This window comes from Eublepharis macularius, chromosome 6 (genome assembly GCF_028583425.1).
Source record: "Eublepharis macularius isolate TG4126 chromosome 6, MPM_Emac_v1.0, whole genome shotgun sequence".
Classification (NCBI taxonomy): domain Eukaryota; kingdom Metazoa; phylum Chordata; class Lepidosauria; order Squamata; family Eublepharidae; genus Eublepharis; species Eublepharis macularius.
The window spans coordinates 53925424-53943664 of record NC_072795.1 but is presented as its reverse complement, the minus strand read 5'-3'; the positions used below and the strand labels follow the sequence as shown (position 1 = coordinate 53943664).

General features: G+C 42.2%; 1 protein-coding gene across 4 annotated transcripts in view; it reads right to left on the bottom strand.

Moving 5' to 3' along the window:
- Positions 1–18241, bottom strand: part of SNED1 (sushi, nidogen and EGF like domains 1) — a 98402-nt gene that overhangs the window by 40114 nt on the left and 40047 nt on the right. For all 4 annotated transcript variants that reach the window (XM_054984127.1, XM_054984123.1, XM_054984126.1 and 1 more), the window contains exons 2-10: positions 13019–13306; positions 12539–12679; positions 10638–10800; positions 7163–7288; positions 4345–4458; positions 2139–2252; positions 1634–1747; positions 1312–1428; positions 265–390 (exon numbers count right to left, since the gene is read on the bottom strand). In XM_054984127.1, the coding sequence (XP_054840102.1) occupies positions 265–390; positions 1312–1428; positions 1634–1747; positions 2139–2252; positions 4345–4458; positions 7163–7288; positions 10638–10800; positions 12539–12679; positions 13019–13306 (1303 nt within the window). The remainder of the gene's footprint in view (positions 1–264; positions 391–1311; positions 1429–1633; positions 1748–2138; positions 2253–4344; positions 4459–7162; positions 7289–10637; positions 10801–12538; positions 12680–13018; positions 13307–18241) is intronic.

The window sequence follows — 18241 nt, the reverse complement described above, 5'->3', positions numbered from 1 at the left end:
ACCTCCCGCGCTGAGCTGCTCTCTTTCTGGGGGAAGGAGGCAATATAACGTACTTTTTCTCCATGGAGCAAAAAGCATCTTAAATGGGGTGATTTTAGAAGAAATTCAACCCCTCCTCCCCACCCAGGAAAAAATGTGTCATCTTCTCCAAAAGAAGTCCTATCCTGATCCGGCAATAGCTTTCAGTAAGAAAATTTTAGAAATCCATAGAGAAAACATTGATGAGCATTATGTGTAGTTTGATTCTGAAATTCTAATACTTACTGTCTCTGCAATCAGGACCTGAATATCCCTCAAGACATTCACACACATAACCTTGACTGGTTTCAAGACAAGTGCCCTCGTTCTGGCATGGATTGGAGAAACATGCACTGGGCGTTCTGGGCCCACCTACAAAACATTTGTGAATGGTTACTGACATGAAGAAAGAGCAAGGTTTGTATAGTATAGAGAAAGGAAGATCATAAGAGCACTCCTTGGCCGTTTTCACACATCTTACCGGCTCCAGTACGTTGCACAAACCTCCCGCTAAGCATCTTTCTGGTGCAATTTCGTGCGAGAACCAGGAAACCGTGCCAGGAAGATGCTGTCCTTGCGGGAGCTTTGCGCGACATACTGGAGCCGGCAAGACGTGTGGAAACGGCCCTTAACAGTCTCCAATCCATGAAAAGTTAGCCTTACAAGGAGATCAGTGTATTGTGAACAAGATAGAGGGTGCAAACTGAGGCCCCAAGGAGTTTGATTGAAGAACTTTCTAACTAGAAGTCTGTTAGAGTGTTTTGGAATAGTCAACACTGAAGCTCTTTAAGAAAAGATTAAACAAACACTTGGTTGAATTAATTTGGTCAAAGTATAACTACAAGAACCAAAAGGGTTTTGTTTTACAAGTTACACCCCTGCGTTGAAGGATGCCTATGACTGGAGACAAGGATAGACAGGTTTCCACCCCCACAAGGGTGCTTTATGTAGGATGTCTGCCATCAACAGAATACTGAGGTCCCTTCTACCCAAGTGATTTTAGACAGTTAAGATGACTTATATATCACATTCAATGATATTTCCAATTCTTTTTGGAGCACCAAATCTGGTCCAATATTCAGAATCCTCCCTTCACCATGCAAATCTTGCTTCTACTGACAGCAACAATAGCTCAGCAAAGCATTTTTTACACATACACACACACACACACACACACACAACTTCCTCAATCACTCAAGTGGAAAGAGGAGGCCTTTTCAATGACATGGAGGCAAAATTTCTTTCTTTCTTTCTTTCTGTGATGACATTGGATGCAGAAATGGTCCTGCTCACCAAACTGACAGTTGTTCCCATAGTAGCCTGGAGAGCATGTGCAGATGTAGCGCCCTGGGCGGATATAGTTGCACGTCTGCCGATTCCTGCAGTTTCTGCCCTCACAGGCTGAAGGATCTAGAGCGGGGAAGAGTAGGGAGCCTCAGTACAGCCCAACGCAGCCGAGCAACTAAACAGAACAAGTACGGGGCTGGGTTTAAGTAGAAAACCTGACAGGAGCATCAGAGTGGAGACAGAGATATAGAGTGAAGACTTCTGCCACTGAAAGAGTCGGGCATTGTGGGGAGGAGACTGCCACCACGCAGTTATGAAATCAGGGCACCTGTTTCACAGCGTTGTCCTGTGAATGGCGCCACACACACACAGGTGTAATTGTCCACCAGGTCCATACATTGCCCACCATTCAGGCATGGGTTGGACTCGCATTCATTTATTTCTGCAAAAGGAAAAACAAAAACACACCACCAAGATAGGTCAAGTATGAAAATCAGCTGCAGACTTCACCATGGGCACAAAGTACTCTAGGTCTCTAGGACCCTTAAGAGGACTTAAGGGTCCTCTTTTATAAACTTAAAAACCAAACTAGGAAACACAAACATCCAATTTCCACCTTACATGCACTGAAAATTCCCTTACTCTTAGAAAAATGAGGAATCAGAACTATACACATGCATTGATACCAGATTGAGGCCCTGAACATCTATGTTCTACATGTCCAATTTCCATGAGAAGATCAATACCAGCATTCCTTGGAACACCTTCTCAAATCCTTCTCTTCTATGCCTGACTGGAGCCCTTCCTCACACATGCTCTTTTAGTTAGCTCACCTGTCTCACAATCTTCTCCAGTATAGCCTGGCTGGCACAGGCACACAGCTGTTCTGTTTGCTGCTTGGCATTCCCCACCATTCAGGCATTCTTTGGCTTCACATGGAGATTCCTCTGAGATATTTCAGCAAAATGAAACAAACACTAAATTAAGACATAATTTGCCATTCCACTGATACAAAGATATATATGCATCATAGCTACTGAATGCACGTGCCAGACAGAGATTATTTTGTTTCTCCCTTTTTCAGTCCTCAGGCATATACACCTCTTTTTTTATATATATACACCTCTTTAGTAGTGTGTCTTGTCTAAACTGAAACACTAGTGTGTCTCAGGCCTGGTTATGAGACTTAAACAGCCTTGGTCACCCTGGTGGATGACCTGTGCCAGGAGATGGACAGAGGGAGTACGACTGTGTTGATTCTTCTGGAGTTCTCAGTGTATTTTGATACCATTGATCAGGGTATCCTTCTGGACTGCCTTTTGGGATTGGAAATGGGAGACACCATTTTTGTAGTGGTTTCAGTCCTACCTAGAAGATACAGTTCAGAAATGGTGCTGAAAGACTGCTGCTCAGCCCCTGGCATCTGGCCTATGGAGTCCTGAAAAGTTCCACTTTGCTCCCCATGCTCTTTATCATCTACATACAACTGCTGGATGAGGTCATCCAGAAATTTGGTCTAGGTTGTCAGTAATATATTGATGATAATCAGCTCTACCTCATGCTTCAACTTCCTAAGGAGGTTGTAGAAACCCTTCGCCAATGCCTGGAGGCAGTTTTGTCAGGATTAAACTGAAACTTAATCCTGACAAGAAGGACTGACCCAGGATTTAACATGTCTCTGGTTCTAGATAACATTATATTATCTCTGAAAGATTAGGCCTGTAGCTCCTGGACATGAGCCTAATGCTGCACAAGCAGGTGGTGGTTGTAACCAAGAGTGCCTTTTATAATCATCAACTGGTTAGCCAGCTGCACTGTCCTGGCCAGAAAAGGTCTGGTCAGTTTGGTACATGCCCTAGTAACATCTAGATTGCAGCACAGAATGGTGCAACTAGGATGCTTACTGAAGTAGGTCATAGAGAATATATCACTCTAATTTTGGTTCAGCTACACTGGCTCCCAATTTGTTTCTGAATCAGTTCAAAGTACTGGTGTTGACCTTTACAGTCTTATACAGTTTGGGGCCAGCAAAATTTAAGTTCTGCCTATTTCCATACAAACCTACCCAACTGCTATGGTCAACTTCTGAGGCCCTGCATTGGATGCCCCTTCTGAGGTTAGATGAGTGGCAACCTGACATGAAGGCTTCTCAGTCATGGCACCAAGATACTGAACTCCCTCCCCAGGGATACTCATCTGTCCTCTTATCATTGTCTTCTGCTCAAGAGTGAAGACTTTTTTGTTTTGTCTGGCATTCCTTCAATGACCCCCCCTTCCTACCCCAGGTTTTAATTGCTGTTTCTGAACTCCCTCCCCAGGGATACTCATCTGTCCTCTTATCATTGTCTTCTGCTCAAGAGTGAAGACTTTTTTGTTTTGTCTGGCATTCCTTCAATGACCCCCCCTTCCTACCCCAGGTTTTAATTGCTGTTTCTGTGTTTATATACATGAGTTTTGGTTTTGAATTGGTTGATCTGTTTTAAGTGTTAGCCAACTTGGTGGCCCTGATTAGGACAAACAGCAGGATACAAATTTCATAAATTGCCTCCCAGAATACTTCCATGGTAATACTCTTCTCAATTCCTTCCAGTTGCTCCTCAGTATTAATTTTTTCTAGCAATCCTTTGGTACAGCCCTTAGTCCCCATTCTCTTCAGAAACTAAGCCTGAATTTTATGTTCATTTCATTTGTGTATACTTTATTTCTATTTATTCCAACCTCTATTTCTTTCCCCTCCCTTTATCTTTTTCATTTTAAATGTTACACTCAAAGTTTCTTGTACTCTGTACAGCACTGCAACACCGCCACAAGTAGCCTTTTTACTTACGGATCAAGTATTTAAAATCACTCAACCCTGTGTTTGTGCAATTTCCCCCTCAGAAAATATGTGCTGCAGTTCAAACTCATTACCCCATCCTGTCCCAAAAGTCTGGTAACAAAGAGACAATGGGGCAGGTATATGCTTATAACTGCTTTGCCCACCTAGGCCTACCCATAAACCTTATTTCCTTATATTTTCCATTAGTCAGTGTTGCTCACCAATTTCACACGTGGCTCCTTTGAATCCTGGTGGGCATGAACACCTGAAGCTGTTGATGCCATCAATACAGGAGGCTTTGTTCCGACATGGGTTAGAAGCACACTCATCCACATCTGGAAAAACAGTTGGAAAGATATGCAACCTTCCTTTAATCCCCCCCCCAATGCTAGGTTGATTTGGGTAGTTGCCAGGTCCCTCCTGGCAACTGGCAGGAAGTGGGGGTAGGTGGGAACTTATCAAGGACACATGCACAATAATTGTCCTGGGTCAATGATGTCACTTCTAGTGTGACCTGGAAGTGACGGTGTCACACTAGGGCTATGTTTTTGGCTGAGTGTTAAAGAATCAGCCCCAGCATAACACCACACTCTAATCAGCCCCAGCATAACACCACACTCTAATGCTATGTTTTTGGCTGAGTGTTAAAGAATCAGCCCCAGCATAACACCATCACTTCCAGGTTGTACCAGAAGTGAGACCTCCAGCCAAGGATGACATTCACTCAAGCCCCCATTTTGTGGACCTCAGCCTTCCTCTGATCAGCAGGTAGAGAAAGGGTGATTTCCTGCCATAAATAGGCATCTAGGATACACAAACACACAGTACAGTCATTACAAAAAGTCTTCTATAGTCCGTAGAAATTATCCTCTGCGTTAAAGTGCAAAGTGCCTATTACAATAAGAAGCCGGAGGTGGAGAGTGGCAATGGGCTTGTATATCCTTTCACAGTCCAAAAATTAAATTAGTTCCAAAAACGCCGACGGGAGTATGCTGGCAGATTTCAATTAACCCGTTTCGTGAGTAAACAACTCACTTCATCTTGGGCATGAACATTTCGGACCGGACCCACTTGGAACCAGACCCAGAAGATGGCAAGATACTTAATGTTGTATTGCAAGTTCATATCTTTCACAAGGCTTTTTGCTTTTGTGAATTGATGGTGTAGTGTTGACAAATAAATCAATCAATGTGGCACCAAGGAATCACAGGTCCATTCTGGCGGCTGAGCAGTCTTGCCATCTTCTGGGTCTGGTTCCAAGTGGGTCCGGTCCGAAATGTTCATGCCCAAGATGAAGTGAGTTGTTTACTCACGAAACGGGTTAATTGAAATCTGCCAGCATACTCCCGTCGGCGTTTTTGGAACTAATTTAATTTTTGGACTGTGAAAGGATATACAAGCCCATTGCCACTCTCCACCTCCGGCTTCTTATTGTAATAGGCACTTTGCACTTTAACGCAGAGGATAATTTCTATGGACTATAGAAGACTTTTTGTAATGACTGTACTGTGTGTTTGTGTATTCTTGTATTGTAAAATTATATTGTAAAGTTATTATAATTGAATTGTTGCACTTTTGCACTATTGCACTTTTTCACACTTTAAAAAAGAAAAACATATTTTTGAAGTTCCCCGGCTTGTTTTTTGTAACTATAATTGTTAGTCTGGGGTTGCCCGCAGTTTTGCCTATAAATAGGCATCTGGCAAGCCTAGAAAGGCCCATTCAAATGGCAACAGTTTGGATACCTCCATGGAAGATCATAGAATTAGAAGGCTAGAAAGCACTTTCTCAAAACAATCAAACCTAGTACTCCAAGATTGTGGTAGCATTCACCCAACCTTAACTGTTCCTAAAAACAAACACAGCAAGGAAGGCTTAAATACAATTTTTCTCTGATATGGAAGCAAGTAGTTCATTACAAAATGCCAAAGGTGAGTACAGAAAGCCCTTATGGGTATTCAAACTCATCAAGAATGGAAAGAAGAAATATCTATAATATATAGGCACACACCCATCTAGTCCAGAACTGCACATCTCTTGATGACCCTGTAAATGCCTGGATTGATTCTGAGAGCTCAGAAGAGCATATCAGTGAATCAGGAATTGAATCCCCTTTAAGTGTCAGGATTGAGTTGCAGGCTCAAACTTGGCTAGACTACTAATCAGAAATACTATAGAATGAGAATCAATCCCAGGAGTGGGGACTCTGTTTCGAAATCAGAATAAAATTTAATCAGATTTCACAATCTTCCCTATTAATAAGTCACAAATGTGCACGGAGGGAAAAAAAAACAATTCAGTGTGACACGTGAACGTCTGAAGCTAGCTGTCTTATACTGCGTCAAGAGGAAAAGGTGGGGGGATAGACATGCAACCCACTAAAACTGGGAAAAAACAGGTTTAGGGAAAGTTGTGTTAGTTATGTGTCAAAGAATGTAACAATACACATATACACAATATCTGGTACTCTGACTAGATCCTTAAAACAATACTCCAAAATAAAATTTCAAAATAGCTGGTAAACTATAGCTATCCCATTAAACAAGTGCATAACATATCCTCTTTATAGATCCATTTCCAATACACTAGCATAGTTAAGAAATTCACTAAATTTTTTCAGTTGGAGTAGACTCAGAGTTGCATTAAAACCACCATAAAAGAACAAAAAATATCTTGGGAATTCTAGTTTGGCTTCACCTGGTTAATTAAAGGACATATCTGAAAAATTGCAAGGAGTAAAAAAAAAGTTTCTTGAGGCTAAACAAAGCCATTTGAAAACAGGAAGAGCTAGTTACAGCCAAAACATAGTTCCTACTTTTTTGTTTCTTAAAAAAAATACTGAGTCAGACCATAGGTTCTTCGGTCCCAGTACTGTTGATTCTGGGTGGCAGTGATTCTCCAAAGTCTCAGGCAGCAGCCTTTACCTTTTAACTGGAGATTCCAGGGGTGAAACATGAGATTTTCTGGAAGGAAAGCAGGTGCTCTGCTTCTGGGTTAGGGAATGACAGTTTTGCCCACAAAACTGTGAGCAAGACTCACCAATATGGCATCGCTTTCCAGTGAAACCAGCCAGACAAGAACAGGAGTAAGAGGGGTTCCCTGTGATACAGTCCTCAATACATTTTCCTCCATTCTGACAAGGGCGGAGAGTCAAACACACAGAAGCTGCAAGAACAAGGGAGTCCACAATTAATCAGAGGAGAACATGACCAGAATATGTTGCAGCAACAATAAGACTGGACTGAAACAACTGCCATGGCCTTTAACTCCTGTCTGCTCTGTAGTTAACACACCAGCTGACCTCATTAACAGAAGTGCTGCATTTATTTAATATGATTCATCTCAACTTGGGCCATCCACATTGAAACTGGACTGAAGTTTAGTAATGAATGAAAATAATTTTTAAAATTGCATATAGAAATAGTTCCTTTTCTTTTGGGCTTGGATCCTAAACCCTGTTTTTGCTTGTGCCTTGCTTCATGCATTGCTTCATGCATTGCGGTCTTCCGTGACTGGAAGTGAAGGAAAACACTCCACAGCAGAGCACTGGGCAAGCAGAAACAAGGCTTAAGAGCCAAGGGAATATTTTTACTTGATCAGCTAATGACTTGCCCTAAAAATCTGAAGATCAAAATGAGGTATTTTTCATTCCAAATCTAATATTCTCATCAAGAGAAATTTTAATAAGAATGTCTTCTTCTGCTTTGATGTCTCAAGTTGCTGAAAGACATTCATACACATCACAGTTTCAACCAGTTTTACATCCTGTGGCTCAACCTATTTTGTATGGGTGTGCTCTTTATCTTTGTTTATGTTTTAAAATTTTAGGACAAATCCCAAGAAATAAAATAGACTAAGTATCAGAATACATGCCACCAAAATTCTACACTGTTATGTTTTTGTCAAAATTAAAATTATTCCAGAGATTGAAGTCTTCAAGGAAAATGATAGACACAGTCAAAACAGTTCTTAAGATTCAACTACTCAATATTCTGGGAATATCATCAACAAAGTTCCAGTATACTTTTTTTCTTGAAAAATCAGACATTGGGCAGGAGGGAGCTGATTTGGACCAGGATTGTACAGTAGAGTCAAGTCCCCTACCCAGCATGTTTTCCCAAACTCGAAGAGCTCCAGAGAGCTGTTATTTGCCCTGTTGTGGCAACCATACATATACGGATGCACTCAAACGTAACTTCTTGGTCTGAATCAAGTCCCTCCACAAGTAATATAAACAAACACCCTTGGAACACTATTAATGGAATTCCCAGTATCTCATGTAGTTAAGCCGTCAAGTCACTGAAATTCAGAAGAGGAAGAAAGTTTTTTTTAAAAAAACCACTTTCAGTTCTGCAAGGAAAGTAGCATATATTTTAAATAAATAAATGGAGGTAACAGAGAGGCAGGGAGGCATATAGCCAGAGAACCAGAAAAGAGACGATTCCAAGCTAAGGAGCTGTTGACTGAGTAAAAGTTTGTGTTTTTGTTTTTTAGTACTTGCAGATGACAGAAAGAAGATATTTGCAAGCAGAAAGTGAACACTGCACCTACGGCCAGTCTGAGACAAACCATTCCATGTGTAATAAACATAACCCTTCGCCAAAGTGAACCCTATCCCTTTTGAAATGGCAACATTCCTTTCTAACTGCAGACACAGGCACCTGCAGTCAAGCATCTAACAGAACCTGCAGTTAGAACAGGCAGGTGAAGGCAGAGTCACCACTCACAAAATGTTCACAAAGCCAGAATGTGTAAAAAGCCCTTCCATTTTGAACTTATATGTTAATCGTATTTTGGGGACTTGTAAATGGCAACGTCCCTCTCTACCTGTTTCAAACAAGTTTACTGAGAATTTCCCCATTCCTATAGCAATACAACATACCTGCAAAACATAGACGCAACTGTCAGAAAGTAACATGAGAATGAAGAAGCCCAGTTTTCACCCACTATAAGTATTTAATAGAAAACAGGGCAAAACTTTGAGTTTGACCAAAGACCATGAAACCTACTGGTTGAGACCAGTTGTTTATGTAGTCTAGCATCCTGTTTCACACAGTGGCCAAACAGTGCTCCTGGAGAGCCAACAAACAGGGCATACAGGCCAATGTGGCCTCCTAGTACTGGGTTTCAGAAGTTAACTGACTCTGAATATGAAGTTTTGTTCTTCTTCGCTCCTCTGGTTCCTTAAGCTGAACCCAATAGTAATTTTCCACCAGCTGACAGTGGGAGGAGGGCTTTCACTGGTTACCCTCTCCCATTATGGACCCCCAAGCTGCCTCTTTTGTTGTACCCCAGTATCTTCTATCCTTCAGAAGCAACATTTTGGGGGATTTAGAGAGCTGCAGTCAGAAGCATGAAAGATCTGATTTGCTGATGGATGTGCCTTACATAGCAGAAAGTTACCAGTAGAATGAAGCCCTTATATATAACTTTCAAGAAAGGCAAGTCCCAAGACTCTCTGTGCCATCCGCCTCCTGCCCACTGTTTGCCAGACTGGCAACTGTGCTGGGCATTGCTAGCTTCAGGGAGAGAGATCAAGATCTCCACTGCCCTCAAAATGTGAGAGACGGCCAAACTGAGAAATCTTGAAGAAGTTCAGATTCTCCTCCACAACCTTTGCCTGAGCCACTAATGGCACATGAATGTTTTAAATGAGCCTTCAAATTGTGCCATTTCAAAACTTCATATTGCTGTAAGTAAGCTAAACCATATTGGGAGAAAATGTATTTTAAACAGAGCTTGTTAACTGAGAAAAGATAGTCCGTTCATCATCTTTTAGATTGCATAATTAATTATATTTATTTAAATTTACAAATTATCAAAAGGCTCAATATGGGGCATTTTTGAAATAGTCAAGAAAATGTGAGTCAACTTATATTCTAATTAAATAAACCTATTCTCTGGTGTGTGTGTTCTCCTCTGACCATCTTTTCATTTGCTTTTCTCTCCCTTATTACAGAAATTACAGTAACACACCTAAACCAAAATAGCCTTTAAAAAAAGTATGCCCTGACTCAGTGCCACCAATTAAAATTCACCCTCACTAATTAAATTTGGCTGCCACTGATCAATCAATTAAAGATTTCATTGATTATATGAAGGTTCAGAGGGTTCAGGTGCTTATTTGGTCTGGCCCTGCACCCCGTTTATCTCAAATAGTTCGCTGTTCTATCTTGTTTCACTTTTGAGAATAACTAAAAAAAACCTTAATTGTCACCGGCAGAAAAAATCACTGGTCTCCAGCTAAAGATGTACTCTCCAAGTTTAATCCAATAACAGACTAACGTTCCCATGAGTTGTTACTCACACAGGGATTCTGCACCAATGCACCCCACATCTTGTTGGACATTCACAGTTTTCATACCCGGGGGTGGGGGGAAGTGTTGCATTTTTCCTCTTTCCACACCCAAACTGCAGAGCTGCTGCCTTTCATTGGCACTGGGATTCTCACAGAACAAATAGAAGGGCTGGAAGAATTGGTTTGGTTAAATAAACCTAACTGCTGTCCTCTTACTTGTGTTGTTGCAGCCCCCCACTTGCACCTGGGCATCATCGATTCTGAACACCCAGCGCCCGGGGATACCCACATTTGTCGTCATCTCCACGTCGACAATGTCATCAGTGCGGGATCCGGGGATGTTAAAATATCGTTTTCCATCACCGGCATTGAAACCTGCCTAGGAAGACAAGGGCAGAGAGTGAAACCTCTCACTGGGGAAAGCAGGCCAGCTATGGGAAAAGACAAGGGCTTCTCTCTTTCTCCATGCCCCAATGCCCTACAGAGGAATGGACTGCAAGAACATAAGGAAGGGAAGCATCAGGTTTTCCTACACTGGCCAATTTTACAACCACTTCCCAGCTGAAATTTATCCTTTGAATAGGATACTGAGTGCAGCACCTAGCACTACAACAAGTCCAATCCTCAATGTGGGTAGATGTTTGTAAGGCTGAGATGACAGTAGTTCTTCTTTGCCCTTCTGGATGTTCTGCCTAGACAGATTGCTTCTAGGCTCCAGATATTTTTCATTCAGAGTTCAGTTTCTTTGGGGGCAACCTTGTAAATAGTCCCTTGCCTGGTCACCGCTGAAGAGAAGCATCTCCATGCAACCAGGCAAGGAAGCTTTACAGAGGTAGAATCTTATTTCTTTCCAGTTATGCGGGCTGGGCAGATTAGCCAATGTTCTTGTGGGCAAATATCTTTTGTAACCTATTTGCAAGGCTGGTTTTAAGCAAACATTCTCTCTCTATGACACCAATTGAAACATGGCTTTGATTTTAACTTCTGCAATCACGCAAATGAAAAAAAATGGAACAGCCCAACATCCTAAATAGCATCCCATACTGTTTTGCATGTCAGTTATGATTAAAGGTCTTGGCTATGACACATGCTGAACTGTCAGCATGAAAAGAAAAAAGGGGAATGTAGGGGAGGAGAGAGATCTCAGATGGTCTAGTTATTGCAACCCTTCTCCTGAATGGTTCTTGGCATAATAAAGCCTCAGCAATCCCCACACACCCATGACTCACTTGTTGGAAAGCACATAGAATGCTGAGCCTATTTTCATCTCCATTCATCTGCACAGGGTGAATCCAAAAGACTCTTGGACTCGCTCACTCCTTTCCACGAAAAACGAGCAAAGCTCAGCTAGCACAAGCCAAGCAGCAGCCTTTGCCATTCTGAGCTGCGAGGTGCTCGTGCTGAGCCACTCCATCTAACTGTGCGTTACAGCAGCACGTTCCTGCAGTCTTGGTCACAAGCCACTGCCTGGTGAAAACTTTTCAACTTCCTCTCCCTCCCTCCCTCCCTCCCTCCCTGGCTGGATCTGGGTCAGGGTGTTCCTGAAGCACTGTACAGTATCCAAAGCGTGCGGTTACTGCTCTGTTTACAGTCATAAAAGTCTGCACTTCTGAATTACTGGGATTGAAACTATGTCTATTTCCTTTACACCTGCAGTTTCCTGCTTACCGGAGACTCTCAGATCGAGAACCGGCAGCCAGCCAAGCATAGATCAATTAGTGGTAAGTTTACACATCCGAACAACCACTAGTTAAAAAAAACAACACACAAGGATGAAATGAAAATACCAAGGAAAAGCTGTACTTGCTGCAACCACTTGCTGGACAGCTCTTTAAAATCTGAGGTTAGGCGGAGACGGAACTACAAGGCATGGGTGAATGTAAAGAGCTGTGGTTTCACTATAACAAAGCCCCCTATATGGTCTCAGCATTAAAAAGCAAGGTAATATACATTATTATTACCAATGCAAGGGGTTGGGAGAGGATCACCTTGTTGTTTCATAACTCTAATAGGAAATAATTACTTAAAACATACACACACCACACACTACTGTATGGAAGAATGTGACTTTGTATTAGAAAGAAGACTTGCTTGAAAGGTGTGATCATGGAGTCTACCTGGGCCGCAATGCCTCCCAGGCCTGCTGAATTTCCCCCACTGCTGGCATGCATGCCGGTGGTCCAGGTGACTGACTCGTAGTTGAAGATAGTGAAGGACAGCATCCCATCAGTGATGAGTACTATCTGGAAAGTATTTACCTAAAAAACAGCACACGATAAAAGAAGTTGTTAGAATGAACTGTGGCACTAGTTATTATCAGTGGAAAAGTGTAGTGAAATGCTTGACTCAGAAGGCTCCTTTATGCGCCTCAGAATTCAGCTCCTACTATTTTCAGAGCACAGCACTGAAAGGAAGGAAAAGCTACAGTACTGTCAGAGTAGTTTTCAGCAAAGGTCCTGGTGTACCAGACGTTTTCATAGAGGATTCAGAAACTTGTTAGCTTTGTAGTCCGCCCAGCCTCAATGACAGATAATTAAATATAAATTTTTACTACCTAAAACAGCCCTCTATCCAGCATCAAACTCCAATCCACTTACCGGAGAAAGTGAATTTCCTCCAAAGAAGGTGACCTGGTACCAAGTGGCTACAAATACCCATTGGGCAGAGAACTCTGGGAATTCTGGGAAATATTGCCAGATATCTTTAGTGGCTTTTTCCAAGATGGCTTGGTCCCTGGTTTCCCGGTAATACACTTTTCCTGCACGCCGATTATCTACATCAGCCCAGAAAGCTGCAACCACGCGCCGATCATTTGAGATGGGGAAAGCCACTGGTGTAAATTGGGATACCTCTCTCAGAAAGGAGATGATTCCATTGTTGTTTACCTAGGCAGAAGAACAATGAAAAAAATGTCAACAATCATGGGTCTGACTAAAACCAAACTCCTTTGGAGTTGACGTTTTACACAAGCTGACAGTAAGCTGCTATGTTCTATGGTTGTTCTCTTATATGCCCTCCACTGATGATTAGCTGACAGACAGGAAATTTCAGGGACATACCCTACAACACTGGTCCGATACTTATTTCAGAATGATTTTTTTTTAAAAAAAATGCAATTTCCTTCCTGGCCTTTGAAGTGCAGACACACCACTATCCCAGTTCCAGTGCTTACAGACGAAAAACCAGTTGCCAAAAAATAGCCAGGGAACAGCCTCTCCCCTTTAGTCATCCCCTTTCTCGCTCTCTCTTCCACTGCCACTTGCTTGCTGCATTTGAGGACTAGAGAACCATAGCCCAGGGGTCTGGGAAGGAAGGCAGAACAAGCCTTGCCCTGTTCTCCTGCCAGAGATGGGCCAAAGGAAGGAGGAACAGCTGAGAAAACTGCAGCAGCCACAGAGATTTAAACAAACAAGGTGCAGTTCATTTGGGTCACTCTTGCCTCAGAAGGTAGTAGAACTTAGCATTCACTTTCTTGTTTTCAAGAGGCAAAGGGTTTATTCTGAAGGAGAAGGCATTTTGTCCCCTCTTTGGTCCAGGAAGCTTGCTGCAATGTACATGCAAACAGGTCTGCTAGAACATGAGACAAACCTCCTCCCTCCTTTTTAAAGCAATGGCGATACCAAAAACAGGATTAAGGGTTAGACTGCCTGGTTTATGGCATCTTAATGTTTCGCTTCTTAATGATGAAACTTTTAAAACACAGATGGTAATTGAGCTTTCATAGTATTTTAATATTAACCAAGGAACTGCTAATATTTGTGCTACTGAATGGGAAGCTTATAAGTTGATATGGGTATATATGAAACAACCCTACAGTGGCTGGTCTCTTTTCTCCACAGTAGGTGACAGAGGGTGGCACTTGGGGAGCAGTTGTCGCCACCCTTCCCATTAGTGTTTATTGTCCTGCAGGGGACAATGCTCTCCCCAATGTTATTCAACATCTATATGCACCCCTTCACCCAACTGGTGCAGAGTTTCAGGTTGGGTTGTCATCAATACACTGTTGACACCCAACTTTATCTGTTGATGGACAGCTGTCTGGACTCCACTCCAGATAATCTGTCCAGGGCTCTCTCTGGAGGTTGTGACTGGGTGGTTAAAACAGAGTTGACTGAAACTGAACCCTGCGAAGACGGAGGTCCTGCACCTGGGCCATGGGCTATCAAGTTTGGGGATCTGACTCCCAGCCCTCAATAGGGTGCTACTTGAGCTGGCGCTGAAGGTGAGGAGTCTGGTTGTAATCCTGGACACCTCATCAATGGAGGCCCAGGTCATGGCAGTTGCCAGGTCTGCCTTCTTCTATCTTGGCCAGGCCAGGCAGCTTGCCCCCTTCTTGTCAGCCTGCAACCCAGCAGCAGTGACCCAGGCAACAGTCACCTCCAGGCTGGACTACTGTAACTCACTTTATGCTGGGCTGCCCTTGGGTCTGCTGGTGGTTGAGGCAGACAGATCACCCAACCGGACCCTCCCAGAGAGGGGATATATGCCCCCGACCCTGTATTTATTAAAACCTTGGCCACCATGCCTCACAGACCCTGATGATGTCTGAGATGTGGGGTACAATATGGGCTAGAGGTTACAATTGGTCCAGAATGTGGCCCTGCTTGTGACTGGAACTTGTTCCAGAACTTGTTCCAGTCACATATTGCAGCTGTCCTGTGCCAGCTACACTGGCTTCCAGTGGCATTCTGGGTCAGGTTCAAGGTCCTGGTCTTAAACTTCAAGGCCTTAGCAGACTGGGACTGACATACCTGTGGGACCGTCTCTCACCCTATATTCCCTGAAGGTTGCTCCAGTAGGCAGCTACTGGTAATCATTGGCCCCAAGGAGTTTCACCTCGCTTCAACCAGGGCCAGGGCTTTTTCAGCCCTGGCACCTACCTGGTGGAACTCTCTGTCTGTGGAGGCCTGGTCTCAGCAAGACTTGTTATCGTTTCACCAGGCCTCTAAGACAGAGATGTTTTGCCAGTTTTATGGTGTTTGAAGCAGACAGATCACCCAACCGGCCCCTCCCAGAGGGGGGATATATGCCCCCGACCCTGTATTTATTAAAACCTTGGCCACCATGCCTCACAGACCCTGATGATGTCTGAGATGTGGGGTACAATATGGGCTACTTTAGAATGTTTTTAGTACAGTATTTATATGACTGCCACCAGTGTTTTATTATATGTTTTTATTAAATGTATTTAGTATAATGTTAATTTGCTCTGAGTCTGCCTGTGAGAAAAGCAGACTATAAATAAATAAATAAATAAATAAATAAATAAATAAATAAATAAATAAAGCAAGCAAGCAAGCAAGCAAGCAAGCAAGCAAGCAAGCTTTTATCAGAGGAAGGATTATTGAATATGCTTCTCACAAGGAGAAACTTAGAGAAAAGGAAGAAACAATCATGAAAAATGCACTGAATCAATTTGCTTCTTCTCCCACATCAGATCCCTATTTAGGCTTCTCAGGTGCTCACTGGTGGTGGGCAAACTGCCAGTGATTTGCCCTACCAAAGATTGGTGGCAAGCTGCCCAGCGACTGCCTGCCACTAGCAGGCAATCCAGGCAACTGCTCAGCACACACTCTCCCAGCAGGGCTCAATGACATCACTTCCTGAAATGACATCATTGCGCTGGCCGTGGGAGTTCCCCTGCTCTTTGCGGTGTGTGTGTGTGATTTAGACTCCCAAAAGGCAGATTCTTTGAGAAGTGCAGGGGCACTCCTGCAGCCAGCATGATGACATCACTTCTGGAAGTAAATACCAGGGTGCCCATCCCCCAGGGAGACCTGGCAATCCTATCTCTATAAGAGTTGTAAAAGGTTAAATATGGCTTGAATAACATATTGTCAGTGAAAGTAGAATATGCTTTAACCGGTTTCTGTCAGTGATATTGGGAAAGCGAGGAGAAAACAGGTAAATTATTAGCACACCATTTAAGGTAGCAAAATTGTATTACTATGATTAAGGATGAGAAGGATGTAATATATACTGCCTTTACTGAAATAAATTTACAGTTACAAAAGTTTTACTCTAAACTTTATAGTAAGGGCTAAGAACCATTTGACAAAAATTTTGAAGCATTTTTTCCACCTCGATCTTCCATTTTTAGATATCACTCAGCAACAGCTTCTTGCTGAACCGTTGCAAAATGATGAAATTAAGGTAGAGTTAATGAATATGAGCACTGGCACATCTAATTCTGAATTTTACAGTTGTACAACAAGATTTTTGAATACAGTTTATTGCTAATGTTGCTACAGGATGCATATATTACTGTAATTCCAAATCCTAGCAAAGACCAGACTCAATTTGCAAGTTTTCAACCTATTTTTTTTTGTGAATATGGATGCTAGGATATTAACTGCAATTTTTGCTAATAAGACTTCAAAATGTTATTAGAATTTTCGTACATGTAGATCAGATCGCATTTATTCAAGGTTCTGATAATCTTAGGTTAGTCACTGGTGTGATTGCATTAAATAGAAAGAGATCTGATCAAGTTGCCATTCTTTCATCTAATGGTGAAAAGGATTTTGACAAAATTTATTTTTTCACATTGACTAAATTTGGCTTGCTTCACAAATTTTTGAAATGGATTAGAAATTTTTGTTCATTTCCCAGATCTAGGATACAAACTAATGACATCTTTTCTGCGCCCTTTCTTCTTGAGTCGGGTACTAGACAAGGTTGTCCTCTTACTCCTATTTTTTATTTGTCTTTGGAACCTTTGCTTGTGCTGTTAGGCAGAATAATAATATACATGGCTTTATACACAAGTCTTTAGAATTTAAGATTTTATATGCAAATAATCTTTTATTATTTATTTCTTTATTAATATTAATAGTATTATTATTATTAATTTTATTATTTATATCTTCCATTCCTATATTAATGACCTTGATTAATAATTTTGGTGATTTGTCTGGTTATTCAATTAACTGGACAAAATCAGAGTTGATGCCACTGGAAGACCATACTGTATATGACAGAATGTATTTGCTGGAAGGCATTTTTGATGGTGCTCATTACTTCCTAGGGCTATTAAGTATATGATCATGCAAAACATAAAGAGGATAGTTTTAGGTGGGTAGCTGTGTTAATCTGCAGTAAAACAACAGAATTTGAATCCAACGGCACCTTAGAACTCCCTTCTTCTCTCATCCACTCTCAGTCCTGTGTTAGTGATTGCCACAACAAGAGAGAAGATAATACTATATGGAATTGTATTCAATTAATTCATTTACAGCCCAACCTGTTGCTAGTTTGGATTTGCTTTTATAGCATCTTGTACACTGCTGGTTTGCTTCCAGAAATTTAAGAGTTCTGTGATTTATGTAGTTGGATCTTTTGGTCAAATAACAAAGACAGGCTCCAAGTCCGGCAATGACATTTCTTAGGAGTGAGTTCCTACGTTAAACTACAAGCTGGGTAGAGTTTTGCAGGATGTAATGCGGGGCCTTTGTCAACTGTGTTCTCTCTACCATGGTGTTCTTTTTCAAAGCAGACGGAGAGTTACTAAGCAAGCCTCATGCCTGAGACACCAAAAATGTCCTGCTTGCTACCAAGTAGAGCAAGTCCAGTTCAATGTAGTCCTTTGCCCCCCAAGAAGCCCCCCTGACTCAGTGACTCCCATGTGTCCTATGCGCACACAAAGATCACTCACTTCTCTGGAATTAGAAGAAACCACAAACCTTCTGAACTGTTGCCTGAACAGAAAGCAGCAGGAAAATTCTCCTAGGGAAAGAAGCCTAGCCCTTGTTTGTGGATGGAATGTGGTCTGAGATGCAGGTGTGACCTTGGGGTGGGGGTGGGGAGCTGTTTCACCCTGG